A 26,807-nucleotide genomic window follows, 5' to 3' on the forward strand; every position below is an offset into this window, starting at 1 on the left:
TCTGTGACCTTGGTCAAATCACTTCACCTTTCTGAGTCTCAGTTGCTTCTACTGTAAAATCAAGGAATGGTTGCTAAGCTCTCTCTCCAGCTCTGAAATTATAGGTCTGTGGTTCTAAAGATTGTTATGGCTGGTTATTCCATTCAGAAGACCAGAGCCTGGGTGCTAGTCCTTTGTTTGTGGACTGTTAGGATTCAGCTGACCTGGGGCCAGCTAGCCTTTCTGCCAGCTTCCAGGCCAGAACCACACCTGATCACTTAAGAGAGTTTCCCCAAAGTGGAACACTGCTTCTGTGTGAATAAAATTAATGAAATTAGAAAATATAAAAATGAGGGTTCCATGGCCCAATGAGTTTGAGTATCTGTGGCTTAAACACATTCAACATTTTCTTTTTTTCACAGAACTTCTCAGAACCTTCACACATCCGTATGCATTTTGAATCTCTCAGAGGGAGAATAAACAGAATTTCACAAAAAAATCGGATCATGGGATCCATTTTTCTAAGGAGCAGCCCATCAGATTAGTGTTTCATAGAACACCCACAAAAAGAAGTTTCCCTATACTGGCTCTCTCTTTCTCTAAAACTAGTAACAATTGCCAGTTAAGTGGCCCTTACTCACTTTTTCCCAAAGTCTTGACTTTCAAGGTGGGTAGGAGTGTTTCCATTCTTCTACTCTGGAATCCTGAAGGCAGATGATCTTTTGTCACAGTCTCCCTAGCGTAGCCTTGCAGGCAGTGCCAATGATTTTTGTTAATTGCTATTGAATTCCCATTGAATTGACACCCCTCACAGTTCCCCATATGAGTCCCCCATGCCTCCCTGCAGCAGATGCTCACAGATTGCCCCTTCACCTTGATAGAGAGGTGGAGAAAGACAAGTCAACACGGGCTTCGGGCTTCTCTGAGCCCAGAGCTTCCTCTCGGGGACCTGGTCTAAGGATCACTGTGGCTGGATTGACAGATAACAGCTGTTGACTCTGGTTTGGGGTTAATTTTCTATAAGATATAGGAAAAAAGCTGCTGGAATCCCCCACCTAAGGAGTACATACTTCGTGGGATGGAAGGTAAGCTTGGGGATGTGGAATTGGCCATCTTATTTGGGCATTAAAGGCTGGGTTGCACTCCCTTGGACTCTGTTTTTACACCCCATTTTCCACACTCATGTCTTATCACTCTGCCCTCTTTATCCTTCATCCTTCTTTTGGGGTCTTTCCATCTCCTTCCTGCTCTTCTAAGCAGACAGGCTCTCCTTCCTCTTCCCCCATCCCAATCTCCCAGTCCCCTCTTCACACCCCCGCTGCCCTCCCAGCCTGGCAGCCTGCCCTGTAGGAATGTTAATTAGCATTCACGATTTAATTAATTCAGTAGCTAATTAATGATGGGGGGGTGGAGAGCTGGGGTGCAGAGGAGCGGGGGGGGGGGGCTGGAGGTGGCAAGGAGAAAGAGTGGAGGCTGCAGAAGGCATTGCAGATGGCTGTGTGGTGGCTGGCACCGTGCCCACCGCTATGGATGCAGACACGCGCACGCACACGTACACACACGCCAAAAAAAAGGAAAGGGTGATTGAGGAATAAAATCAAAAGCAGGGAGAGAAGGGCACAAGGGCCCTGGGAACTGGGGGTGGGGAAGGCTCTAGATCTATTTGAATCTGCTCCGGAAGTGGAAGAGGAGGAAAAAAAAGAAACCACTACAGGCAGCAGAGAGAAGAGAGCTCTCCGGATACCCCACTCCACCCCCACCCCACCCCAGCCACCCCTCCTCCTTGGCATGGGATTCATGGGCACCAGCTGAGGACAGGGTCCCCTCCCACTGCTTGCCATAAATATTGGCACTGAGGACCCAGACTTAGAAGGACAGGACATTCCCAAAGAAAATTGTGGGGTTTTTTTAAGTTGCTTTTTAAAATATATATGTATATATATATATATATATATTTAAAACATTGCACCCATTTTGGTATGAGGGCGAAGGCGAGTGAAAGAAGGTGACCGAGCCAGGAGGAGAGAGCACAGATGGCTTGGTGGTGGTATGGTGTGGTGAGTTGTGGGAAGGAGGAGAGGGGGTCTGGCAGAGGTTGGGGGTGGGCAGAATGAGGACCCTGTTTTCTTTTTGGTTTGCTGTGGATGAAGGAGAGAGAGAGAAAGAGAGGGAAAGGGGGTGGGGAGAGAAGCGAGACAGATGGCAGAGTGGAGAGGCGGCAGCCAGTGCCGGCACTGCCCAGCCTGGGCGGACCCAGCTCCCCCCACCCCCCCCACCCCCGCCTGCCAGCTTTCCAAATGCCACCCTTCCCCCATCCTCCCCTCTCCCCATCCCCCTAGCTTGGCACTGATCTCCGAGAGAGAGGGAGGGAGGCTGGGCAAAGAGCATCTGTTCCTTCCATTCTCCCAGTTCTATCGGCTGCCAACCTAAGGCCATCGTCTGCCTCCATCATCCCTCCACCCGCCTGCCCGCCCGCCTACCCACCCAATCCCAAACGGGTGCTGGATCAGGTGCCGAATCTGGCTGCCTCCTCGGGTAGACCCGTCACTATGCATTGCTGTGTGTCTGCCACCGCTGCCTGGCACTCATGGGGCCGTGTGTGTGTGTGTGTGGTGTGTGTGTGTGTGTGTGTGTGTGTGTGTGCGTGTACATGTACGCATAAGCGCATGCTGTATGTGAGCCTCCTGGGCATGGGTGGGGGTTGGCACTGCGGTTGCCAATCTAGTGTCCAACCAGAAGGACAGAGGGATAGAGTGGAAGAAGGAGGGGAGAGGTTTGGGGCCTGGGAGGGCAGAACAGGGCGCATGAGTTGCTTCATGCTGCCTGCTTACAGGCATTGGCACTGCAGCTGCCACCCTTGTGCCCGCGGAGATGGGAGGAGGCGATTGGGGAGGGGGGGTGGCAGTAGGAGTCCTAGTGCTCTGACAGGAAGGATTGCTACCCGGGGGCCATTGGCATCACACCCGTCAGGCTGGTGCCCTGAGCTGGGGCAGTGGGAGCAGGGGCCCCAGGAGGCAGAGAGGAGGGACAGGGGTATGTCAATGATTCCTTGTCCCTCTGGAGCTTAGCTCTGAGAAACGGTTGGACTATGAGATAGTTAGCCTTCTTCCAGTCTGGGAAAGTAAAGTGGTGGAAAGACTGGCCAGGGAAGTGCCAAGAAATTGTCTAAGAGCCAGGAGAAGGGATTGTGCCACTGCTCCCTGGGGAGAGCTCCTCAGGGCTGTCAGTCTGGCCCTTTGTGAAAAGCAAGGGGTGCCGGTGTGAGGCATGGATGCTGGCACTCCCTAAAGAGCCTGGCACAGGATGTGGCATTGTGTGGAATGGAGGAGGGTGGTAGTGCCTCTTGCCAATCTGGTTGAGAAGATTTCTGTGCCAGGGGTGAGAAGGACAGTAAGGTGTGTGTGTGTGTGTGTGTGTGTGTGTGTGTGTGTATGAGAGTGAGTTGTTTGAGAGGATAGACTTTTTCTGCCAGGACCTCCTTCCTGTTCCCTCTTAGACTGGAGAGTGGAACAACAGACGGAGAGAGGCGTGAGGACACAAAGGAGGAAGCGCGGCCATTGCCAAGACCCCAAGGAAGAAGGATGGAGAGCGCTGGCAGTCCTGTCTGGCCCCCGGCCAGTTTCCTGCTGAAGATGGCCAAATCCTCTTGCCTGGTCTGTGTATGTCACTGGGCCAGTGTGGTGGGGGTGGGGGTGGGGCTTGCTTGCTAAGCTGGGATCTGGAATGGGAAGGGCACTTTTCTATGGATCCCATTTGGACTTTCCACTCTAACAAGTGAGGTATCTGATTTTCTCCCTGGTGCCTTCCTCTCCTCCCTCCCTCTCCCCTCCACCCCTCTTTCATCTCTCTATCACCATCTGGGTCCTACTGCTTGGCACCCAACCAACTAGATGCTGCCACGCTTGGCAGTGCTGCACTGGCACGTGAACAGTGTCTCAGATCCTGGCACTGCGGCAAACCCAAAGCCGCCAAACATGCTCACGACCGCCACTTGGCGGCAGAGAGAGGGGGGGTGGTGCACATGGGCATGCCCGGCATCAGGCAGAGCTCTGTGCTGGGGAGTGGCATGAGAAGGAACCCCCAACAGCCTGCTGCATCGGTACTCTCCAGCCAACCCCAACTAGACACCCACCTCCCTCCTACCTCACTGTCCCCAAGAAAGGGATTTAGCTGCTACCATACTCAGTGCTTGAGCAGCTATCTCAAGGGAAGCTGGAACACAGAGGGACAAGGGCACAGGCAAGAAGCCAAGTCTGGGGCTCCAGGCCAGTGGTCTATAACACCTCCCTGGACAGTGAGGACAGAAAAAATACCAGCAGGGTGAATGAGAGCTGTAGAGAGGCCAGCCAGCTATGTTGTCACAAAACTGGTGTCAGAAGAGATTGGAAGAGAAATAGGAAGGAGGGACCCTCAGGCCTTGCTTTTGGGTATGGGGTGGTTTGTGCCTGTATGTATTTCATCTGCCTTGTGATTGGCTGAGCTATGGTTGAGATGAATCAGTTCTTTCTCCCTTGTTAAAAGGCCCATATTCAATAATAGTCCTAGAAAAATGAAGAGGTTGCTCTAGGCCTAGAGAGGTAGGCAGATACAAGAAAGATAAAGTCTTGTCCTTCCAAAAATACTATTTGGGGAGATTCAGTGTTTAGAAATTTCTCAGTGGTACCCCAGTTAGGTAGAATTTGGATAAATGTCCATGTCTTTGAAATCCATCCCTGGAAGGGAAACCACAGATCAGCAATGAGCCCTCATAAAGAGGAAGGCTTCTAGCAGGAGCGTCCCCAGCATCTGTGGTGACACAGACAACCCCTGTGACTCCAGAAGCAATGCCTCAAAACTGGGCCTTGGGCCTTCATCTGGAAGAACTTCTAGTAGGTTGGGCTTTCCTTGCTTTCTAGGTAGCTAGAAGCTGTGGATTAGTAACTAGGAAGAGATTCAGGTAGATTTGGCTGGGTGATGTTGAGGGAGGCTGGATGGCTCTGATGGAAGATAGGACCTGCCCAGAGGAAAGCCGAGCCATTGCCATGCTGGACTGAGCTGCTTAGGGTTGGGGCAGTTCTGGTTTCAGCCTTTATGGAAGTGGATGCCAGCTTCAGAAGAAGGGAGATGATCCCCACAGCAGAGGAAAAAGCAGGGAGACACTCAGTGAGATGGGTGAGTGGACAATGTTTCTTTTCTTCTGTTCAAGAATAGCCAACTTAAGCAGAAGACACAGTCAGATTTCCCAGATGTTGGAGGTGGGAGTGACAGCAGGGTAATCTGAGGTGATGCTAGGCCCTGGTGGTACCCCCTGGTGTAACAGGGTTGAGCCCTGGGTGCTGGAGAGTTAGGGGAAGGTCACAGATGTATAGGGGCTGAGTAGCCCAAATCGGGTTCTTCAACTCCAGAGAGCATGGAATCACTTCAGGAGTTTCTCATTCAGCTAATTGAAAGTGTGGTTCAGAAGTATGCATTTAAAAAAAAAAAGGAAGAAGAAGAAGAAGTGTGCATTTTTAGCCATCACTCAGGTGACTACAATGCAGGTAGACAGAACTTTGAGAAAATGTTCTAAGAGTCAGCTATAGGAGAGTTAACCTAGTCTAGATTTCTCAAGGCCTTTTCTATCTTCTTCCCCAACTACATGCATGTCTTTATGCTGCCATGCCTGTGATATGTGTGTTGTGGGACGTGTGTAAATGTGTTTTGAGTGGGAACAGCAGGAGGAATAGGACAGATTGTGAGGTCAAATCAGGCAGATTTATCTGGTTAGAACCATGCTTCTCATTGGCAGTAGTTATCACAGGAGAGTCCCTTGGGGAACACTTCTAAACTCTGATGGTTGGCTGCCCTATGTTTCTGAAACCACCCCTGAGACCCACTAGGTTAGGAGCATGGCCAGGAGATGGCTCTCTCTGGTCCAGTAAGATGTGTGTAAATTCTATGGCTCAGTACAGGATGAGTCCTAATTCTACTTCTTGGAAACAGGTCTGGGTCCTGGGTAGTGGAAGGAGAGGTCAGCAGAATACAGGGCATAGCCTACTGCAGATACCCAGCAAGATGCAAATGATGCTGCCGTTTGAGCACTTGGTGGGAATGAGCACAGTGTGTGCCGTTCAAATCCAGTTTAAAAGACATGGTACAATGTTGGATGTCGGGGCAGGATTGTCGATGTGGGGCATGGTAAGCTCCTACTAATTACCTGTTTCAGCCATTGTTTGTGTAAAAGCGTGTGTGGTGGTTGGGTAGGATTAAGAGTCAACCTCAGGGGGCTCCTGGCAGGCTCAGTGGTGGAGCATCCAACTTTTGAACTTGGGGTCATGAGTTTGAGCCCACGTTGAGTGTAGAGATTACTTAAAAAAAAAAAATGTCAGTCCCAGGTCACCTTCCCCCATCACCTTCCTTCTGGTTCACTTATAATCAGCCTGCTTCCCTGCTATATTCTAGCCAGACACCTCTCTATGGCTGAGAGCTGCAGGAAGCACCAGGCTCAAACTACTGACAGGAAATCATGGCCTTTACCCCTTGTTTATCCTTTGTATAGAAGGTCGTCTGGGTTGTCTGTATGATGGAGAATAACAGGGCCAGTCCTCACCCAATTTTATGTTCTCTCATAAAGTGTAGTCTCGCCCTGGCAGCTTTCCCTAGGGATTGCTTCCCATCTCTCCCCAGACTTGGTAAGCCATGGTCTAGATCTTCTATGAATGTTCTCTGTCTGGCTTTTCTTTCCTCTGCCCTTTTCACAGTGTTTCCAAGCTATACTCCTACAGACTGGGTCTGTAGCCCTTCTTGTTGTGGCAAGGGACTTCTTGGCATTCGAGCGTTTCTTCCTTAGTCCTCCAGGACATCCTCAGGGCTTGCAAGTTTCTCACTAGGTGCTTCCAGCTGGTGGTTAGAGCTTCCCATAGCAACCTAGAGAGAAAACAGCTCTTCCTCGGTGCCTACCCATCCTATAACAGAGTCTCAGCCCAGTTTATTTGTGCTTCTTGAAGTTTTCCCTACAGTTTCCTTCTGGTTTTTATTTTTATTTTTATTTTTTAGATTTTATTTACTCACGCGAGACACACACACACACACAGAGACAGAGAGAGACAGAGAGAGAGAGAGAGAGAGAGAGAGAGAGAGAGAGAGGGGCAGAGACACAGGCAGAGGGAGGAGCAGGCTCCATGCAGGGAGCCCGATGTGGGACTAGATCCCGGGTCTCCAGGATCATGCCCTGTGCCAAAGGCAGGCACTAAACCACTGAGCCACCCAGGGATCCCCTGGTTTCTCTTTTACCTCTCCTGCTGATAGTGTCACAATGCAGAGGAATGTAAGGTCCTTCCCCCATGGATTACAACATTAGGTCACCCTTCCTGACTGTGGTTACATTTCCCCTGTTTATCAGTTCTCCCCTACTATTGTATGTGGAGAAAATGAGGATGTTCTGGAGGCTGGTGGTACTTATGGGAAGTGTAGGTGACGGGACTGGGGGCCTGTCCCTTGTACTTCTGTGCAGACGGGACCCATCCTTGCTGGCATGTGTGTATCCCTATAGCTCACTCTGGGTGCTTCTGCTGCAGTTTCTGACACTGTGCATGCTTGTTTCATTGGTACAGTTATATTCACAGAACTCTGTGTTTCAGGTGTGAGTTTCTGTACAGAGATGAATGATTGGATGAGGAAATGTGCCTTAACACAACCAAGCTGCTGGAGGTTTGGGGAATTGATGATCTGATCTATAAGCCCTATGACTGGCTTAGGGACAGATAGAAGGAATTAAGCAGATGGGTGCTATTGGGCCTGGAATAGTTGGCTTTCTTGGTTCTTGGACATGCTTCTGCAAATTACACTCCCGAGACTAGAGGGTTGAGAGAAAAGGGTTTCTTTTGCTGGCCCTACTACAGACTCTACCCCATTCGGCTGCTGCAGCTTCAGATTTTCTCATATTCTTCCAGAAGACTGAGTTTTGTTCCTAGTTGAGAATGGGGTACCTGGAGCCATCCCCACACGGATTCTGGTTTGGAGCAAAAACAGCCAAACTCACCTCCACCTCCTGTCCCTTGGTACTGATCCTAGCAGTCAGTAGGCTAGACCAGAATTTGGGTGCCTTAGGGCATGTCAGAAACCCTAGGTCTTTACCCCAGGCTGTGGAAGACCAATCCTAGGGGCCATGGATACAAACTCACTTTAGGGTTGAGGTGGGGCCTGTACTACAAGATCGGTGTTGATGTGCCAGGCATTGAAGTTGGGTCTACTACTCCCCAGGGAAAGCAACACAGTTTATCCAGGGGGACCTGGTGTTCACCTCTAGTTAGCATTCTGCATAGAGGCTGATGACCTGGCCCTCCTTCCCACAGAACGTCCCACTGCACATCTCTGAAGCGGGAGCGTTGCTGCTGGGGACCTCTGGTCTGAAATGGGGTTAAGGAGGAAGACTTCCAGCCACTGGAAACATGGAATGGCAAACCTAACTTCACAATCAGCCAGACTCTTGTCTTTCAAATTACAGGGCTCCTATAATGACAGTGGCTTAGAGGCAGCTCCTGTCTCCATTTACGCAGTGTCTCTAGACCAGGGTGTCCTGCTGTAGGGGAATATGCTGGAGGGCAAGAGGAGGAGGAGGGATTTCTAACTATATTAACTCCAGGTAAAAATGTTCACAGTTCAAACTAAAGCCAACCTGTCCTGGTTGTGAACTCCTAAAAATGCACACCACCACACCTCTAATCATCCCATACCAGGTGTATGCCACGGTTTTCTTTAAAATGTTTCCTCTTCTTCTCCTCTCTTCTTTTCTAATTTTGTTTTCAACTTTTATATACAAAGTCACATTCCCTGAAAGCAGAGTGAAACGCTTCTTTCCCCTGACACATGCTGCTAAGAAAAATAGTTTTATACACAGAATTTCAATAGGAAAAGGATAGGAAAGGAGGGACACAGGAGATGCTGAGAGGCGGGAAGGGGGCAGCCAGAGCAAGACCGTGGTAGGGCCTGCATTTATAACAGGGTCACTGGAATGATTAATCTCACCCCACCTCAGTTTGCTCGAGTTGGGACTTGTAATTTTAGAAATGGATTGGATTGGAAGTGAGAATCACAGGACATGTGGGCACTAGGGACTTGGCCCCCTCTCCCCTCCCAGCTATTCGGCACATAAGCCACTGCTTTGGTATGAACTTGTTCACAGGGCAGAGTGACAGGCCAGGAAGTAGAAATCCCAAGGCTGACTGAACTTGTGTGCGTAAATTAAATGGATGCTGGTAGTGCAAGAAGCCCAAAGGGAGAAAGTTTACAGGGAGAATACCTCGAGGGGAGGTCCTGGGCCAGGGCAGTAGCAGGAACTATCTGGAGGACTGGAAGTTTTTGCAGGCTTTTCTTTGCTGAAATAAAACACCTGCTTTTCCACCGTGTACCACTTTAGCTGGACTCGGGTTAGCAGTTAATGCCTGATGCTGGCAGAAACAATGAGGTTAGAGGTGGGGGGACTCTCTTTTAGCTCATCCTTCTTGTTGGTTTCCCTTGGTGATAGCACCCTGTCAGAGATTCACCTTGTGCTTTGTGCTTCCATCATTGCCTTGCCTGCCCACCCCCTCAGCTGTCCTCAGCTCCAGAGTTCTGTGGGCCTCCTGGAAAGCCTGACTCCTTTTGGCAGTCCCCACAGCAGCTGCTGCTGGCCAGTGGGAAGAAGGGTGAGGGCAGAGGATGAGGAGGAAGAACACAGGTGGGGAACAAGGGTCCCGCAAAGGCAAGGATTTCAAGTGACAAAAAAATGTGAAGGGGCCCCTAGACACAGAAATAGAAGTAGGGGTTTGTGAAAGAAGCAAATGAGAGGACACAGCGGCTAGCTGCACTAAAGGGAAGCATCGCCAAGGTCCAGAAACCACACTGTACTGTCCACCCCTTTCTTCCTGGGACCACCAACATATTGGACAACACTGACTTTTCTAACTAGCGGCTGGGAACAAAGGGGTGTTCTGGTAAGTACTCAACTCAGGGGGCAAAGGGAGGTCTCTCCCCAGTCCCCAGGCTCTTCTCCCCATTACTAGCCTCTGACACTGGGCATGGCCAGGGCCAGACTTCATAGCTTTCTGTGTTGAGCATCACTGTACCCTTGCAAGGACTTAAAGCCATTTGGTCTTCCAAAGACTAGTGATTTAAAGAAACCCTTAATGCAGGGGTGGGGGGGGGGGGACACAAACAGGAAAGCAAAAACAAAAACACTTGTTTGATGGGAGAGTTTGCAGTTTTTTTTTCTGTATTTTCCAAGTTTATGTTTTACTTTAGTTCATTCCTCTGTCTCCATCTCTCTCCCATGCACATGTGCGCACGTACTTTCTCTCTCTCTCTCTCTCTCTCTCTCGCTTGTTTTTTTTCTCTTTTTCTTTTTCTTTTTTTTTTTTTTTTTTGGTTGTGTGTGTGTGTTTCAGTTTTTTTTAAGAACTTTGGATTTGCCGCTGGTGGGCAGCGCCGGTCCCAGAGGCTGGACCCTCCACATGGCAGGGCTGGGACAAGGGGCAGGCCCACGGCTGCTGAGAGGATCTCTGTGTTTAAAGCCTTTGAGAATAAGTTACTGCAGTTCCCAGGGTGCAGGGTGGGGGTTGGCAGAGGGGTTCCTGGCGGCGGCTTCCCCTAGAGTCCAGGCCGCAGGGGCTCATCAGGCGAGGAGAGGGTTAGGAGGGAGGAGTGTGGGGAGAGTGGGCTGTGAGCACTTCTCCCACCTGCCAACCTCCAGTTTGGTTAGTTTTGTGGGCTCCCTGCCCATCCCAGGCTCCAACCTTGGAAGCCAACTGGGTATTTGGAAAGTTTGGGAGCTGTGTGGTGCTCTAGACAAGGGGGTAGGGAGAGAAGGAGGAATAGCAAAGTTTGTTTTCCTTCCCCCTTCTTTGTCTTGGGTTTTCTTTTTCCTTTCTTTTCTTTCTTTCTTTCTTTTTCTTTTCTTTCTTTTTTTTTTTTTTTTTTTTTTTTTTTGTGTTTCCTCAGTCAGTGGAACAGCATGGGATAACATATACTTATGTGTTTGCAGGGGTTGACCATGTCGGGGGGTGACTGGGAATCCAGTGGGGATAAGGTTGTAGGAAGATGGACTCGAGGATAGATCTCATGTGTGGTGGGCAGGGCAGAGATGAGTGGACCATCAACATGACAAGATGGGTGTGTGTCTGTAAAGACGTAGGGCAAGGAGCCGCAGAGAATCAGTGTGTGTCTAGGGGCTGGGGTGGCGGGGTAAGGAAGGTGCAGGGAGGAGGCAGGACTCTGCTGGAGGTGGGGTATGTGAAGCCCACTGAGGGTGGGAGTTGAAAGATTCCTGTGAGGTGGGCGGAGCCGAGGTTGGGGTGAGGGATCTGAGCTCCCACCAAACACCCCTTGGGGTAAGGGAGGGAGCCCTGAGGCCCTCCTCTCTCCCCCATCTTGGTTTATCTGTTTATAAAGCTAGAAGTGTAGAGGTAGTAGTAGTTTTTGGGTTGGAGTCCGTGTGAGGTAATCTTGCTTCCTCTTTGGCAAAAGCCACAGCAGCCGTGGCAGCAGTGGTGGCATTGGTGACGGTGATGGGTGGGCCCCCTGGGGGTGGGGCCGCCTTGCGCCTGTGAGCCGAGGAGCGCAGGTGAGAGGCCAGGGCTTCATGCCCACTCAGCAGCACCTCACATGCCAGGCAATGGTAGGTGCAGATGGGCACCCGCAGTGGAGGAGGCACAGAACCTCCAGAGCCCCGCCCAAAGAAGCAAAAGGATCTCTGGTGAGCAGTGGCTGGGGCCTCCCCATCAAATGCCATCTTGCACTGGCGGCACAAATAGCGGTGGGTCACATCCACGGTGGAGATGCCAGTACTGCCTGACAGCAGCTCGTCAGCCTCCCCGGGCTCCCCCTCCCCTGGAGCAGCCAGTTCAGGAGGCTTTGGAGGCGCTGTGGCTGTGGGCTCATGGGGCTGGGGGGGTGGCTGGAGGAGGGCGTTGGGGAGCAGTCCGATGAGGGTCTGAGGTATCACAGGGTTCATGGGAAATAGCCCCTTCTTCATGCCATAGAGCTGCTGGAAGTAGGCCCCCTGCAACTGGGGGCCAAAGACAGCTGGTGGTGTGGCTCCCCCTGCAGGGGGCAATGGGAAGGGCAGGAATTGGCCCCCCAAGAGGGCTGGGACGGTAGCCTTCAGTGCTTTGAGGTTCTTGAGGGCATCAGTGGAGGAGTTGGTGGGGGCTGCGACTGGCTTGCGCTCACCGGAGACCTTGTCCCCAGAGGGCTCAGTAGGGGGACCTGGGGCAGGATCAATGGTGCCTGCTGTGGAGGTGTTAGTTTGCTCGGGCACAGGTCTCTGAGGTAAGGGGCAGCCTGGGCCAGCAGTCTGGACCACTGTAGAAGCAGGCAGAACTGATGTGGTGAGGCCGAGGAGGCCAGAGGAGGCTGCAGGGCCTAGGAAGATGGAAGGAGTGATGAAGGATTAGCTACCTCCTGGCCTGTCATCATTCCTGCTATAGGCCACATCCAGCCACACCCTCACCCACTCCCACCACCTAGATGCCATGCACCCTTCCCTCCCTTCTCTCCCCAGAGACTGGAACTAAGGAAGGCCATAGGAGGCTGGAGGTGGGAAGAGTCAAGGAGGAAAAAGAGGGGCACATCATTAGAGATGCTCTCTGAAGCCCAACCCCTCCCAACTTCCCACTCACCTGAACTGAAAGGAGCTAAGCTGCCCAGCGGGGCCTGGGCCAGAGCTGGGCCAGACAAGAGGACCGGGGCCAGGCGAGGCAGGGCCGGGGCAGCCCCGAGGGGCATAGAGGCAGATGTGGTGGCAGGTGGGGCCTTGGGAGCCGGGGGTGCCTCAGGTGCTGGGGCCAAGTCATAGCACTTGCTTTCACTCTTCAGCTGTGCTCGGACTGCCTCTTTGAGTTTGGCCAGGTGCTGGCGTGAAAAGAGGTGGCCTCGGCAGGAGACATAGAAATCATACTTGACATCACAGTAGGGACAGTCGGTGCGCTGGGCTCCCAAGGGGCCCTCACTGCCGCCCCCAGCCCCACCAACTGCTGCCCCCTGCAGTTTGGCCTTCTTTTCCTTGGCACGAGCATTCTGGAACCAGACTTGGATGACTCTCTTGGGCAGCCCAATCTCCTCCCCCAGCACCTCACATTCCTGCATCGTCGGGGTACGGTAGGCTTCATAGCAGGCTTTCATGATCTTCAACTGCAGGCTGCTCATCTGGGTCCGATAGCGCCGCTGCCCCATTCCGTCTGGAACCCCGGCCCCACTTCCCATTCCTCCACTGCTTCCTCCAGCCCCAGGGGACTCTGGTTCGGCCAGACTGGAAGCAGATGAATCGCTGAGATCTCCTGCAGATGGACTGCAAGCCTCGCTCTCTGGAGATGCTTTAGATGGTTCTTCTGCACCCTCTTCCTCACTGGGTGGAGGGGGAGGTGGGAGAGGTAGAGGTGGCTCTGGTGTTGGGGCAGTGGCCTCTTTCCCAGGTGGTAGAAAAGGCAGGGGACCAGCAGCAGGGGTGACAGGGGGGTAGGGAAAAGCAGGTGCTTCTCGCTTTGGGGCCTCCCTTCCAGTCCCATCATCTACCTTGCCCAACAAGAGGTTGAACTTGGGGAAGGCTGCAGGGGCAGATGTGATTGGGGGCTTGACTGCTGGATTGGGCACCACTGCCCCAGGGGTGCTTCGAAATTGGCCTTTCCTTTCCCGGGCCCTGGTGTTCTGGAACCAGACCTGCACCACTCGCTTTTTGAGGCCCACCTCCTCAGAGATGCAGTCGAGCATCTTGCGTGTCGGGTTGGAGTCTTGCATGTACCAACGGTACAGGATCTCCAGCTGCTCTGGCAAGATGGTGGTGCGCAAGCGCTTGTCCTTGGGGGGCTCCCCCTCCCCTCCACCCCCTGCTTCACTGCCTGTGGGGGACAGGCTGCCCTCCTCCTGCTTCCGTTTGAGTGGCGGCCCTGGCACTGGCAGAGTGCCTGCCACCAGGGGGCTTCGCTCTCCAAACACCAGCAAGGGCAGATCTAGGAGGTGAGGGGCAGTGCTGGGTTGCACAGATGGCAGGAAGTGTAGCCTCCGGTGACTGGCCAGGAGGTCTTGGTTAGGGAAAGACATGGCACACTGGTCACAAGTGTGGACTGGGGAAGGCGAGGGAGGGGCCCTCCCTTCAGGGTCTTTGCCTCCTGGCTTTGTTGCCTCTGCTTGGCTCAACTCTTCCCTGTCTGGGGGTCCTGGTGATGGACCCTCAGGCCCTGTCAGGGGTTCCAGGCTCTGTTCCTCCTCTGCATCCTCCTCCTCTACCTCTTCCTCCTCTTCCCCTCGCTCTGCCTCTTCCTCCTCCTCTTCAGGGGGCCGGTCATCATAGCATTTCTTGAGGTGCCGTACCAACTCGAAAACACAGGAGAATGTGGCATGGCAGCGCCTGCAGCCAGAGGCTCCCCCGTTGCCACCTCCGGTTGGCACAGGCCCACCCTCAATGGCATTTTTACGTGCTTTCTGGCGGGCATTCTGGAACCATACCACCACCACACGGCTGGCCAGGCCCAAGAGACTTGCGAGCCGCTCCACCTCTCCATCCTTGGGGTAGGCACTGGTCTCAAAGAAAGACTGCAGGGCTTGGGTCTGGAACTCTGTGAACTTGGTTCTGGAGAACCTGCGGCCTGCAGGCACTAGGGGAGGCAGATTCCCTCTGGAACTTTCTTCCTCCTCTGGGGGCCAGCGTCCTGCTCGGCTTCGCTCCTCAGAGGGACGGGTACTCCCGGTCTCAGGCTCTGGGACCAGGAAGGGAGGGCCCAGCTGGGGAGCTGGTGAATCCAGGGACCCATCAGGAGGTTTGGGGGGTTCTGCAGGGGGTGGGTATAGACTATCATAGCTCTTTCGAAACTGAGCAGCATAACGGCTCAGGGCCTCAAAGGGCAGAAATCGGCGGTGGACGTGCTCTTCATGTGTCTTGAGGATAAGCATATTGGAGAAGAGTTTCCCACAGGCCCCACAGGCCAGCTTGTCCCCACCCCCCAGGGCCTCTGGTGGGGGTGGGGTTGGAGGAGGGGGTACAGCCTGCTTTCCTTCGTTGTACTGGATCACCAGTTCAAAGCCAAAGTTTTCTAGAAGGGCTTTGGCAGCAGTGCGGGCTGCTTCGTTGGGCATTGAGTTGGGGGGGGAGGTGGGCCCTGTCTCATTCCCCTCCTCTGCCATGGGGGGCCGCTCCCATTCCTGCTCAGCCAGCTCAGTCTTGGGGGGTGGGGGAGGGGGAGGAGGCGTGGCAGCTGGCAGGGACAGCAGGGGTGCAGGCCCAGCCAGTGCCAGCTTAGGCCCCACCTTGAGGTCATGGAGGTAGAAGGGCAGGAGCAGCTGTTGCTGCTGGAGCTTAAGCAGTGATTCGGGCACCAGAGGGAAGGGGGGCAAGACTGGTGGGGTGAAGAGAGGGGCTGGGAATCGGTGCAGGTCCAAGGGGGGTGGAGGTGGTGACAGGAAGGGCAACCCAGATATGAAGCCACCAGGGTCAGGGCCCTTCTTCTCAGTGCCCACCTCCCCCTCAGTCTCGCCTTCTTTGGGCTCTTCTTGGCCACGCTCTGGCCCCTCGGCCTTGGTGTCAGTCTTGGTCCCCCGAGAGCGAGTCTGGTGCAGAACTGAACGCATGTGGATCTCCAGGGTGGAACTCTGGTTGTAGGACACTCGGCAGACCGTGCACTTAAAGGGCTTGTCTGTGGCAGCGGCGGCAGGAGGTGCAGCACCTGCCTCTCCTCGGGCAGGGCCGGACGGGTCAATGGCAGCCTTCTTCATCTTGTGCAGGTGGGAGACAGAGTTGTAATGGACCAGGAGGATATTCTTCTGCGTGAAGGACTCCTTACACACGGTGCATTTATAGGGCCGGGCAGGGTCAAGAAACTTGTCCAGGGCAAAGTTGGTGGTCTTCCGATAGGTCAGAGGGTGGCGAGAATCAGCTGGGGCTGGCTCCACAGGCCGGGGCTCTCCAACACCCCCCTCTTCCTCCTCAGCCACGGCAGGTGGAGGGGCCATTTCTTCTGCTGAGGCCTCAGGCCGAGGGGCTGGAGATGAGGCTGGAGATGGGGATTGATCAGGGCTTCCCAGGAGCTTATCTGTGGTCTCGGCTGACAGTGGGGGAGGCTCAGGAAGAGGATCAGGACTGGCTTCTGGGGTCAGGTGAGGGCCTTCTGAAGGAGAGACAAGGGTGCCCTGAGAAGGGAACTTTGAAGTCAGACCCCACCCACTCAATATCTAGGGCACTCAATCCTTGCCTCAGGTGTCTTCAGATCCTCCCACTCTGTGGAGCCCAAATGCCCTTTCCTGTCACTTGGCAGGTTTGCTGTCCCTCTTCTTACCTGTTCCCTGTTCTCTGCTGGACACAGGCTCTGGCTCAGGAGCAGGGGGCTCTGGGGCATCCCCCAGTGGGCACAGAGTGGGCCCAGGCAGCACTTTGGTCGTAAAGGTCATCTCTACCGTTGTGGCCTGTAAGGGAAGAAAGTCCTGTGACGTCCCTGCACTGCCCATGCCCAGCCCATTTCCAGGGCTCCAACCTCCTCCTGGACACCCCGTCCCCCAATTCTGCTTTTCTCGAGATGAGAGGGCCCCGGCTGTTGCTGAACAGCTCTTGTTAGGACCTTGTATAAATGCAGGAGATGCTCAGCTCCCTCTCTGGCAAGCAGAGGCAGCCAGGCAAGATCTGCTAAGGCTCCCCCCAACTCTAAAACCCCTTCAAACCTGGGAAGTGTGGTTTCCTCACCACTACCCTCCCTGTTTCCCCGCCCCCCCAAACACATACACACCTGGACACCTTCCCTCTTCTTCCCCTCCTACCTGACCCAAACGTGCCTCCTGGCTGGGTCCTCAGCCAACCATTACTCACCACAAGCAGCAGCTTCTCCACACACTCAGGCACCACGTTGTGAAGGTGGCTAAGGTGGAAGTGCAGGGCAGGCCGGCCCACCAGCTGCTCCTGGCACAGCGGACACCTGTACTTGGGCTGCACTGCATGCTGGGAGAATGCATGAGCCCTCACCTGGTCGGGCTCTGGGCTCAGGAAGCTGCAGTATGGACAGCAGAACACCTGGGGGTACATGAGTGGTGGAGGAAGTGTCAGGGCGGGGGGGACCCACCATCACCCAGCCCTGTGTTCTTGAACATATCACCACCCCCCACTCCCAATTTAGGGGGAGTGAGCCTCAAATGAAGGCATCAAGGCATCAGCATGGATCTAGCCAGAGGCAAGAAGCTGGCTCCTTCCTCATTTCCCTTAGTTTGGGGGCAAAGACCAGGGCTATACTTCCCTGTGCCTTCCTTCCTTCTGTGTCAGCCCTCTCCCTCCATTCTGGCCTCTGGCTTTCCTGTCTCTGCCTGGCTCACTTCTCCAGCTAACAGTATGGCCCCGTACCTACCTCCCCCCATTGAGTTTTCTTACCCACCCCCACTCTGTGAAATGGCTCCCCCAGCCCTCTGCACATCTGGATCCAGAGGCTCCATCCCTGCCCATTCTGCCTCTCTGATGTCTCTAACCTGAGGGTGTCCTAAAGAGGGGCCCTCCCTACCTGTCTGCTCAGAAGCCAGCTCATTCTCCCAGAGGTTTAGCAGCTTCCACTTTCTTTTCCTTGTCCCCTTCTTAATTTAAACAAACACCACAGCTCCCCCAGCAGCCCAGGAAAATTCTGGCCTGGCTCTGCCCAAGCAATCCTGCCCATACCTCCAGAGACGTGGGGCCAAGGGAAGGCCCTGTCTTCCAGCCTGCAGCTGGGCTCCCTGGCTCCCTTCCTCTCCTGCATCTGGTGCCCCTGGTCCAGGCCCCGTGTATTGGGGAGAGAATGGCCAGAAAGGAAAGGCATCCAGATGCTTACTTTAATGCTCTTACCCCAGGAGCAGACATCTGGACTTGATCTGCAGGAGGGAGCAGGAGTGAAGAGGGCCTGGCCAGCACTACTGTCTGTGGGAATGCAGTAATAGTACACACCAAGGTCCCATTTGGAGAGCTGTGAGAGGCAGCAGGGTGCCTCCAGACCCAGGCTGGGAGTTTACTCAGAATCAGCATTTTCAGGCCACAGAGCTAAACCATCCAGGAGGTGTCTGGACCAGGCAGAGGCCTGAGGCCGGGAGACTCAGAGAGCTACAGGGTTTGCTATCTGGGACAGTCATCTGGGCTGGGGCCTCTACCCTCAGGAAGGAGGAGCCTGATGCTTCCCTGCAAGAGATGAGAGATCTCCTTCTGTAGATGGCCATCCATGTCTAGTTGTCTTTCTGCTCCTGACAGGAACAGAGAGCTGGGCTAGCAGCTAGTCTTGTGGTTTGGGCTTTGTCTCTTCATTCCTTCATCTGTGTCTTTCCTCCTCCACCTGCTTTCAGCCTTTCCTACCTCCATATATCGTCCGTCTTGCCCTGTCCCTCGTCTGGCCCTCCCCTGTCTTCTCCCTCTGTGCTCCAGCCCTGGAGCCGGCTCCACATCCTGTGTGGTGCTGAACACATAACTGGCCCTAGGTGGCCTTTCTCAATGTGGTGTTCTGAGATAAGTCACAAGCCTGACAAAATTAGGTCTACCTTTAGTCCGAAATCTGTGTGCAAAGCTCTACCGATTAGAACTTTAGGCTTTAGAATGTGAACAGATCTCAGCAACACCAGACCCCACCACCACCCCAGCTTTCCCCAGTTATCCCAGTTCTGACCGTGGTCTGGCTGGCACTGTCTCCTGGCAGGCCAGGCTTGTTCTCTGCCTCTTCAGAAGCTGAAAGGAGAGAAGATTAAAGAGACTCTGACAGCCCTCCCTTGTACTTTGCAGACCCCTAGCCCTTAAGATGACCTGATTTGTAGCAGAGAGCTTCCAGGGTCGGGGTTGGGCTCTGAGGAAAGGGGAAAAGGCGGGAAAGGACAAAGCTGTACTCAGTACAGGGAGAGGAGGCCCAGCAGAGCTGACCCCAGGTTAGCAGGATGGCCAGATGTGAGCCTTCCGTGGCTTCCCCTCCTATCCCTCTGGTGAGCCCTTTCTTGCTGCAGTTTGGCTCCCTGCGCCCAGGAGGCCTTGCTGGCTGTCTGGATTATTGCTGCATCCCATGTGCATCTCAGAATGTATGAGGATGGGGCAGGGACAGGGAGCAAGGATGGAGAGAAAATGGACTAGAAGAGCAACTCACCCAATTGTTCTGTTTTGTTCTGAGCATCTTTTTCAGGGGTGGGCAGTTCAGCTAAGTGGGTGACAGGAACCTTCCCTGTTTAGGATGGAGGGAGAGTCAGCTTAAAAGAGTGAAGCATCAGGAAAGGGAGGACAGAGGGCAGAGGAAGCAGGACAAGAAGCCAGGAGGAGAAGATGGATGGATGAGCCAATAGGCTGGAGAGGACAAAAAGCTGCCAAAAATAAATAGAGGCTGATGGAGAAATGATAGGGCTTGAACTGGGCAGGCCAAAGAGGTCATCTTTGTGAGCCCAGCCCCCCATCATTTCAAGATGAGGAAACAAGTGTGGCTGTAGGGAGCAGAGACGGGGCCAACTCAGCTCCCCCTCTTGACTGGTCCTGGAAGCAGGGAGCCCAGAAACATAAAGGGAGGGGCACTGAAGAAGAAAGGTGAGGTGGAAGGGAAGCAGGTGTGGTGGGCAGGAGGTGGCAGGTCTAGCTGGAAGAGGAGATTACCACTCAAGTAAGAATTGACAGATGTGTAGGAATTTATTTTCGGTGGCAGCCTAATTAAAGTGTTAAAGTTCCTTAACTCCATTCAGCCCTGCGCCAGGATCATTAGCTATTGATCTGGGCCCCTCCGGCACTTAACTCCAGCCAGCATATTGGCAATTCAATTAGCACCAGTCAATGCTGCCTGTTCCTGGTTCCTGCTGCCCGCGCCCTCACCCTTGCCCACCGCCGGCCCCTACTAAGCCCGGATGCCCGTGCCCACCTCTGACAGCCCCTTCCAGGCTCTTCTCCTGCACCCTCTGGATCAATGGCGCCTGGCTGGCTGTTCCCGGTCTCTGCTGGTACGATGGTACAACCTCAGCTGCCTAAGGGGGACCCTAAGCCCAGCCTTTGGGCTGAAGACCTCCTAGGAGACAGGAAGAGGCTGGGGAGCTCGTCAAAGGCTTCCTCTCTTTACTGCCTTTGGGCCAGGCCCACAGCTTCCATCTCCTTCCCACACGCCCTGGCCCAGCAAGAAGTGGATTCCATTCTTCTGTTTTTCTATTTCTTCTCTTTCCTGACCCGCTCCTGCCATCCCTAACACCTAGTGTTGCTGGGACGGTGGTCACCATTCAGAATCACTGGGTGATTCCTCCTCACCTCCCTTCCTGTCCTCTGCTCGCCCCCCAGCAAAGCTCCTGCCCTTCTCTGCCTCCTCCCTCCAAAAGCCTCTTGCTTCCCCTTTCACTGGGCAGCCCTGCTGTTCCCCAAGTCCAGTTTTATCACCCTTCACAGCTGGCTCCTTTCCACTTGCACTCGACTGCCCACAGACCTGTTTCTCCTCACCGGTATCACCTTCTCACCAGCCCCAGCTCCCGCACCTGCTGCCCGCCCCTCGCCCCATCCCCTCTTCCTCACCGGGAGTCCGGAGCTGCCCATGGCTGAAGCTCAGGATGCTCTGCAGAGCCGAGAGCCCTTCCTCGGCTGCGGGGCCACTCTGCAGCAGCTGCAGACGCCGCTGGGCCTGGGCGTCGCGGTGGGCCGGTGCGCGCAGGTGCTGCAGCACAGCCAGGCGGGAGGGCGTCTCCCACGCACACAGCAGGCAGCGGAACAGCCCCAGCTGGGCCCCGGCCGCAGCCCCCTCCATCTCCAGCAGAAACTGGAAGTGTGGGAAGAGGCTGCTCAGGCCAGAAGGGACAGACCCCTCTAGATCTCAGGGGCCCCTTCTGCCCCCCCAAGGGAGCCTGACCAGCAGTACCCCCTCCCTACCCATCTCTTTTCCCTCCTCTGGCCACCTGAGTATTACTTTTTCTCTCCCATCTCCTTCTTTTCCTCCTACCAATTTTGGATTTGTCCCTAGTAGGTGAATGGAATCTGGTTCCATCCTCTTCAACACGTGACAAGGTGGCCTGAGCAGACACCACACTCCCCCCCCGACACCATTCAGTCCCAAACACCAGAAAAGCTGAATAAAGTCCTGGATCCACTCTTGTCTGTCTCCAAAAAGTTGATTATCCTGGTACATATGTGCCATTTTATCCAGTCCTGCCACCCTGGGTCTCCCCATCGCTCTCCCACTCGCTGTCTCGGTCCATGCCCATGCCCTTCTCTTCTCTTTGCCCAGGGACCCTGTGCTGTGCCCCCTCAAGTGCTAGGCTCTCCCTGCCCCACTCTCACCTTATAGATCTGGCTATTTTCTTCGTGGGCTGCACCCCGGGCATGCAGCTGCATCTTCTCCTTGCTGTTGGACTCAAAGTCACAGATGTTGCAGCGCAGGTGCAGTGGGGGGACAGAGCCGTAAGGAGCCCCATCTCCCAGGGGCACCGGGGAGGGAGAGCCCATGGCCCCACCCCCCTCCCTCAGGTGGGCTGCCAGCTGGTACTTTTGAGCATGTTTGTCAGTCTTGAGGTGAAGCTGAAAGTTGGCCTTGAGCTGGGTGCCATAGCAGCAGAGCTTGCAACGATGGGTGTCACCAGCCACCTCCTTCCATTCGGCCTCCGGGAGGCTTCGGCCCATGCTGCAGTGGTAGAGCAGCAGCTCCAGGTTGTCTGTGCTGAAGGCCTGGCACACTAGGCAGCGGAACACCTTCAGGGATGGGCTGTCATCTGGAGGCGGTGAGGTGGGTAGGCTGTCGGACAAGGAGCCCAGGAGCTGACTCTGAGGCAGGTGGGTGTCCGGGGAGAGGCTGCCAGGGGCTGGGGGACAGAGACAGATTAGTGGCCCAAGGGAGGGAAGGGGCAGGGGGGCAAATGAGGATAGTACTGAGGGAGCTGGGGTTACCAAGCTGGCCCTTGGGAAGCAGCAGGGACTCCAGTTTGGCCAGGGGGCAGGGAGGAGGGGAAACAGGTACAGAGCCCAGGCTGCTTACCGGGTGGGGGAAACTTGCGAGCAGGTGCTCCGAGGTGGTGGAAGCCGTTGAGGAGCAGCTGGGCATCCAGGGGCTTGTCTGGCCTTAGCCCGGGGCCAGGCAAGGGAGCCTGAGGCTGCCCTAGGGCCTGCGGCCCAAAGTACTGGAAGAGTTCAGGGGGTGGGGTGGCGGCAGCTCCTGCTTGGGGAGGGGGGCCTGGCCCCACCAGCCCAGGTGGCAGGCCCAGCGGCAGCCCCTGGTGCAGCATGAGGACGTTCTGCATGTGCTTCTCAGAGGTCATGTGGATGCGCAGGTTGCGGGAGATGTTGGTCTCATAGCTGCACACCTTGCACTGCCAGGACGATTTGGTTTTAGGCTCCTTGTCCCCGGCAGAGGGTGGGAGTGGTGCCTCTGGGGGACTACCCTGGCCTCCTGGGCCCGCCTGGAAGCCCTGTAGGTTGGCCAGGTGCTTGTCTGACTGCATGTGGATGCTGAGGTTGCCCTTGGTGGTGGTGGAGTAGTTGCAAACGTCGCAGCGGTAGGGCTTGTAACCGCAGTTGTAGCTCTCCCCCCGGGCCAGGCGTGGGTGGGCGCCCCCTGCACTGCAGTAGCTGCAGTGGCTGTTGCTCTCCGGGTGCTTTTCCCGCATGTGCACATCCAGGGTCTGCTGGTACTTGTAGTGCCAGTTGCACTTGGGACACTTGAGTGTCTTGCAGGAGTTGCGAGAGTGTAACAGAGACATGTGGCTGGACAGACTGAGGCTCTGGAAGGCTGCAGGGGCTGGGGTATAGTCTTCAGCTAGGCGGTAGGCCTGCGGTGGGTCGCTGGGGTCTTCCGGGGAGCCAACTGCAGCAGGGAGAGTGCTGCCCTCCTTGGAGGCAGGTGAGCTTTGGTTGAGTGGGGGACAGAGCCCTCCATCCTCTTCTTGCCCCTCGGGGAACCAATCTGGCCCTGCCTCACCTGCTGCCATTGGCGATTCTTTGGCTTCGGTTGGGCTGGGGTCCCAGGTGGTGGGGGTTGTGGGCGGGGAGGGTGGGCTAAGGGCCATGACTTCTTCTGTAGGCAGGACAAGAGTCTGGGCTTCTGACTCCAGGGGCCCATCCTCAGGCTGGGCTACATTTGCCTCTGTGTTCACTGTGTTGCCATTGTTGAGGGGGATTTCTAAAAGGGGCTGAGCAGGTGGTTTTGGTTCCAGAAAGCTTAAGAGGGCCAAGCAGCCCTCATCTCCTGCCTGGAGCACAGCTGGGTTATCGGGCAGGCCCAGGTGTTGAACAGGGGCTAGCTTCACCCCATGAGACTGTGTGTGACCCACAAAAGCCTGGGGCCTGCTGAAACCCAGGCGGCATAGGAGGCAGAGCCAGAAGAGTGCCCCGTGGTCTCCTCCCCTGCTCCCCATAGGGCCATCTTTGGGATCTCCGGGCGGGTTTGGAGCCAGCTGGTAACTCCAGAAGGCTCCATCCCTTCCCTCACAGGTGGCCGGAGATGGCGCTGAGGTATCATGGGACAGAATTTGGTCAGAAGTGCTAAAGCCTTGGATTGGGTCAAAGCCATGTTGGATGTGAAGGGCAGTGAGGAGTGCAGGGGGTGGGTGGGCAAGGACGGGCAAGCCGGGCTCTTCCTTGATTCCCACCTTGCCCCAGGGGAAGCCCTTTGGTAACAGCAGTTCACTGCCACCTGACAGGGACAGCTTGGCCACTAGGTAGGCCTCACCATCAGCTGTGAAGAACAAATGGTTGCTTAGGTCCACGGGAGGGAGCCCTCCTCCTTTTTCCTGCTCCTTGTCCTCTTGTACTCCTAGGTCCTTTGGTGAGAAGCCACCACAGCCAGGCTCTTCTCGGGGCTCCCCAATCTCCTTTGGTGGGACGAGGCCACAGCCTGACTCCAGGGCCTGTCCCCCTGGCTCTGAGGGCCTCATGCTCTCAGAGGTGGAGGGGGCAGCAGGGGGATCTTTGGTGACAGGATCAGCGGGGGTGCTGGGGAAGGTGTCCAGAGGCGGGGAGGGGGCATCGTGCCCAGGGGGAGTGGCAGTGCCAATGGTCGAGGATGAGTTAAGGGAAGCCATGGCAGACGGAGGAGTGCCGGGGGTTCATTTCAGCGTGACAGCCGGTACCCTGTGGGGGAAATGTGGAGAAAGCGGGGCTGTGAGGTTGCAGGAGAGACACCCAGCCAGGCAGTTGACTCTCCAGATACTCCGGCCCCACTCGTTTCTTCCCTGAGCACCAGACTCAGGTACCTGTTTGCCAACTTGAAGCTTCACTTTAGTGCTAACGGTCATCAAAATTAACACGTCCAAAATCAGAACTCTCAATTTCTCCCCTGAACTTGTTCCTCCCCTCTTTCCTATCTCAAAAACTGGTACCGCCATTAGGCTAAAAACCTAAGAGTTTCATCTTGCCCCCACCCATACGCAACTGGACAGCAATCTCTCAGATACCTGTCCTGTCCCTCCATGAGCCAGCATGGTCCAAGCCACTGACCTCCCCAAACCAGTGCGACAACTCTAGGTGACCTCTGCTTCCACCACTGCCCCTATAGCCCAGTCTCCTATTCAGCAGCCAGAATGAGCTTCCATTTAATTCTCAATTATGAGAAATGCCAGACCTATATAAAAGTAGACCAAATACTATAAGGAAACCCCTTTGTACCTATCGCTCAGCTTCAACAGCCACCACCACAGGCTGGCCTTGTTCCATCTATATCTTTACCCACTTTCCCTTTTCCTATATTGTTTTAAAGCACATTTCAGGGAGCGCCCAGGTGGCTCAGTAGGTTAAGTGTCTGCCTTTGGTTCAGGTCATGATCCCAGGGTCCTCCTGGGATCCTCCTGCTCAGCCGGGAGCCTGGTCCTCCCTCTCCTGCTCTCTATAGCTATCTGTCTCTCACAAATAAATAAATACAATCTTTTAAAAAATAAACCATATTACAAGTATCATAAAGAAGCATCTTTTAAAATATAAATTGCACTACATTCTGCTTAGAACCCATGCATAGTTTCTCACTGCACTGTGAATAAGATCCAAACTCATCCCTAATCTACAAAAGGATCTAACCCATCTGTCACCTGCCTACTTCTGACACAGCTTAATACCCTCCACCCTGCCTGGCTGGCTCCCTCCAGCCCATGGCTGTCTTTCTGTTCCTCAAACACACCAAGTTCATTCCCACCTTAGGGCCTTGTCTAAGCTGAACAGCTTACTCTATCTAACAGTAAGCCTCTTCCCTAAACCTCTGCATAGTGGCTCCTTCTCATTCAGGTCTCTGCTTAAATATCACCTCTCCCACAGGCCTTCCCTTCCTACTGAGGCTGACTTGCCCTGGGGGTTGTTACTTTCTTCAGAGATTTAGCACTACACCAGGTATTTCCTCATTTACTTATTTCTCCCTTCTAGAGGGTAAGTTCCAGGGGAGCAGGAACTTTGCTTTATTACCCTATCATTAGCACCAAGAAAGATGCCTGCCACATAGTCAATACATTATCTGTTGAATGAACTCTAGGAAAGACCCTCAGATTTTCCACTCGCTGAAGGAGTAATCAAGGTCTTCTAGCCAGAGAGGCAACAGTGAATTTCCACTGGTCTGCAGGCACTGTGCTGCTCTCACAGTGCCCTCCAGATCATCCATCTCTGGTCACAGCATGTGGAATAGGTGGGGGCTTCCCTGGCCAGCTGGAAGACAACAGCTTCTATGTGATTAGTCTCCTTCTCCCCAAAGAGATAAAAAAGAAAAAAAAAAAAAGTAATAGTAATAATATTATTAAAAGCTAGTCAGATACATATACCATGGTCCTGGCACAGTGCTAAATGTTTTCATTAATAATCTCATTTAACCTAACAACAACCTTATTTTACAGACGAGGCAGCCAAAGATAGGTTGAGTGAGCTGCTGACAGGTCCAAGGAGGTGAAACTGCAGAAAGATTGGTGGGACATAGGGACCTGGGCTCCTCCATCTACTTGGGTCGTCTTTCAGACCCAGTACAGACCAAATGAGCCACCAAAGGTCTAACAGTAAGGATTCCCCTGCTCCCTCTAGCTGACTAGAAGCACCGGGCCTCCCCCGCTGCTCCCAACCTTTTTACCTTGATTATTGCACCTCCCCGCCCTGCCCTCACCCAACTCACCAATTTCCCAGACTTCACCATCCCATACTTCTCCCAATGTCCCAAGTGGCCTGCATCCTCCCCAGTTCTTAATATCAGCCAATCTGTCATGTTTAAACCTTCAGCCCTCAGCCCAGTGCTTCCGGGAAGGGATAGGGCCACCTCTAACCCTCACTTTCAGATTCTTCCGTTAGGAATGGGTCTTCAGTCTGGCCCCACCTAGTGCCCACTTCCCCCCCTCCTCCTGGGGGGGCTAGCCAGGCGTGAAGTCGGAGCCATTAAGGAGCTCCTCGAGGGGCTGGATCAGCATGCTAATGAAATGCAAATCAGCACCTGGGCGAGAGGTGGGGGTCTGGGGTGGGGGGCGGTGGGAGAGGTAGTTGGAGAATCAAGAGGGAAGTAAAGGAATTATGATGGAGGGATTATCCTAGATAACCAGAAAGCAGAAGCCGGACACTGTCTGAGGATGGTGTGCCTCCTACGAATCCCTGGGGGTAGGGAACAGGCGCGCTGGCGCACGAGGGTCTGACAGTCCACTGTTATCTCCACGGTGAGGGCCCGCCATCCTTTCACTGCCCTACCTGGTGGGAAGAACTGAGGCTGGGCCAGAGGGGCTTCTCCCGGCCATGTAGGGCTGACCTGGGTGGTGCTCTGTTCCCCTGAGGCCACTGCGCCCACATCACATCAATCAACTACTTCCTCCTGGCTCCTGACTCACAACTCCAGATCAAACTTAACAGGAGGTGCTAGGAAGACCTAAGCCCCAAATCCTCTCTCGAAAGCTTTTACTTCCCAGGCCTGGAAAAAGCCCCTGCTGATTGCTAGCTGGAAACCAAAGGAGTTCAGCTTTGGGCTAGCTTGTGG

At 54.4% G+C, this 26,807-nt stretch overlaps 1 protein-coding gene and 1 long non-coding RNA gene across 8 annotated transcripts in view; one reads left to right on the plus strand and one right to left on the minus strand.

The window, feature by feature from the left end:
- The first annotated feature begins 1,590 nt into the window (after window positions 1-1,590).
- Window positions 1,591-26,807, plus strand: part of LOC140639683 (uncharacterized) — a 28,109-nt gene continuing 2,892 nt past the window's right edge. For both annotated transcript variants that reach the window (XR_012036310.1, XR_012036311.1), the window contains exons 1-2: window positions 1,591-2,036; window positions 3,476-3,638. This is a non-coding gene — a long non-coding RNA (uncharacterized lncRNA). The remainder of the gene's footprint in view (window positions 2,037-3,475; window positions 3,639-26,807) is intronic.
- ZFHX2 (zinc finger homeobox 2) overlaps window positions 10,156-26,807 on the minus strand; it is a 32,948-nt gene continuing 16,296 nt past the window's right edge. For 5 of the 6 annotated variants that reach the window (XM_072837935.1, XM_072837933.1, XM_072837932.1 and 2 more), the window contains exons 2-10: window positions 21,867-23,956; window positions 21,176-21,693; window positions 20,417-20,657; window positions 19,029-19,103; window positions 18,564-18,622; window positions 16,763-16,963; window positions 16,239-16,365; window positions 12,594-16,070; window positions 10,156-12,336 (exon numbers count right to left, since the gene is read on the minus strand). In XM_072837935.1, the coding sequence (XP_072694036.1) occupies window positions 11,357-12,336; window positions 12,594-16,070; window positions 16,239-16,365; window positions 16,763-16,963; window positions 18,564-18,622; window positions 19,029-19,103; window positions 20,417-20,657; window positions 21,176-21,693; window positions 21,867-23,907 (7,719 nt within the window). In that variant the 5' untranslated portion in view covers window positions 23,908-23,956 and the 3' untranslated portion in view covers window positions 10,156-11,356. The remainder of the gene's footprint in view (window positions 12,337-12,593; window positions 16,071-16,238; window positions 16,366-16,762; window positions 16,964-18,563; window positions 18,623-19,028; window positions 19,104-20,416; window positions 20,658-21,175; window positions 21,694-21,866; window positions 23,957-26,807) is intronic. The other variant, XM_072837938.1, reaches the window with a different exon arrangement.

This window comes from Canis lupus, chromosome 9, assembly GCF_048164855.1.
Source record: "Canis lupus baileyi chromosome 9, mCanLup2.hap1, whole genome shotgun sequence".
NCBI lineage: Eukaryota > Metazoa > Chordata > Mammalia > Carnivora > Canidae > Canis > Canis lupus.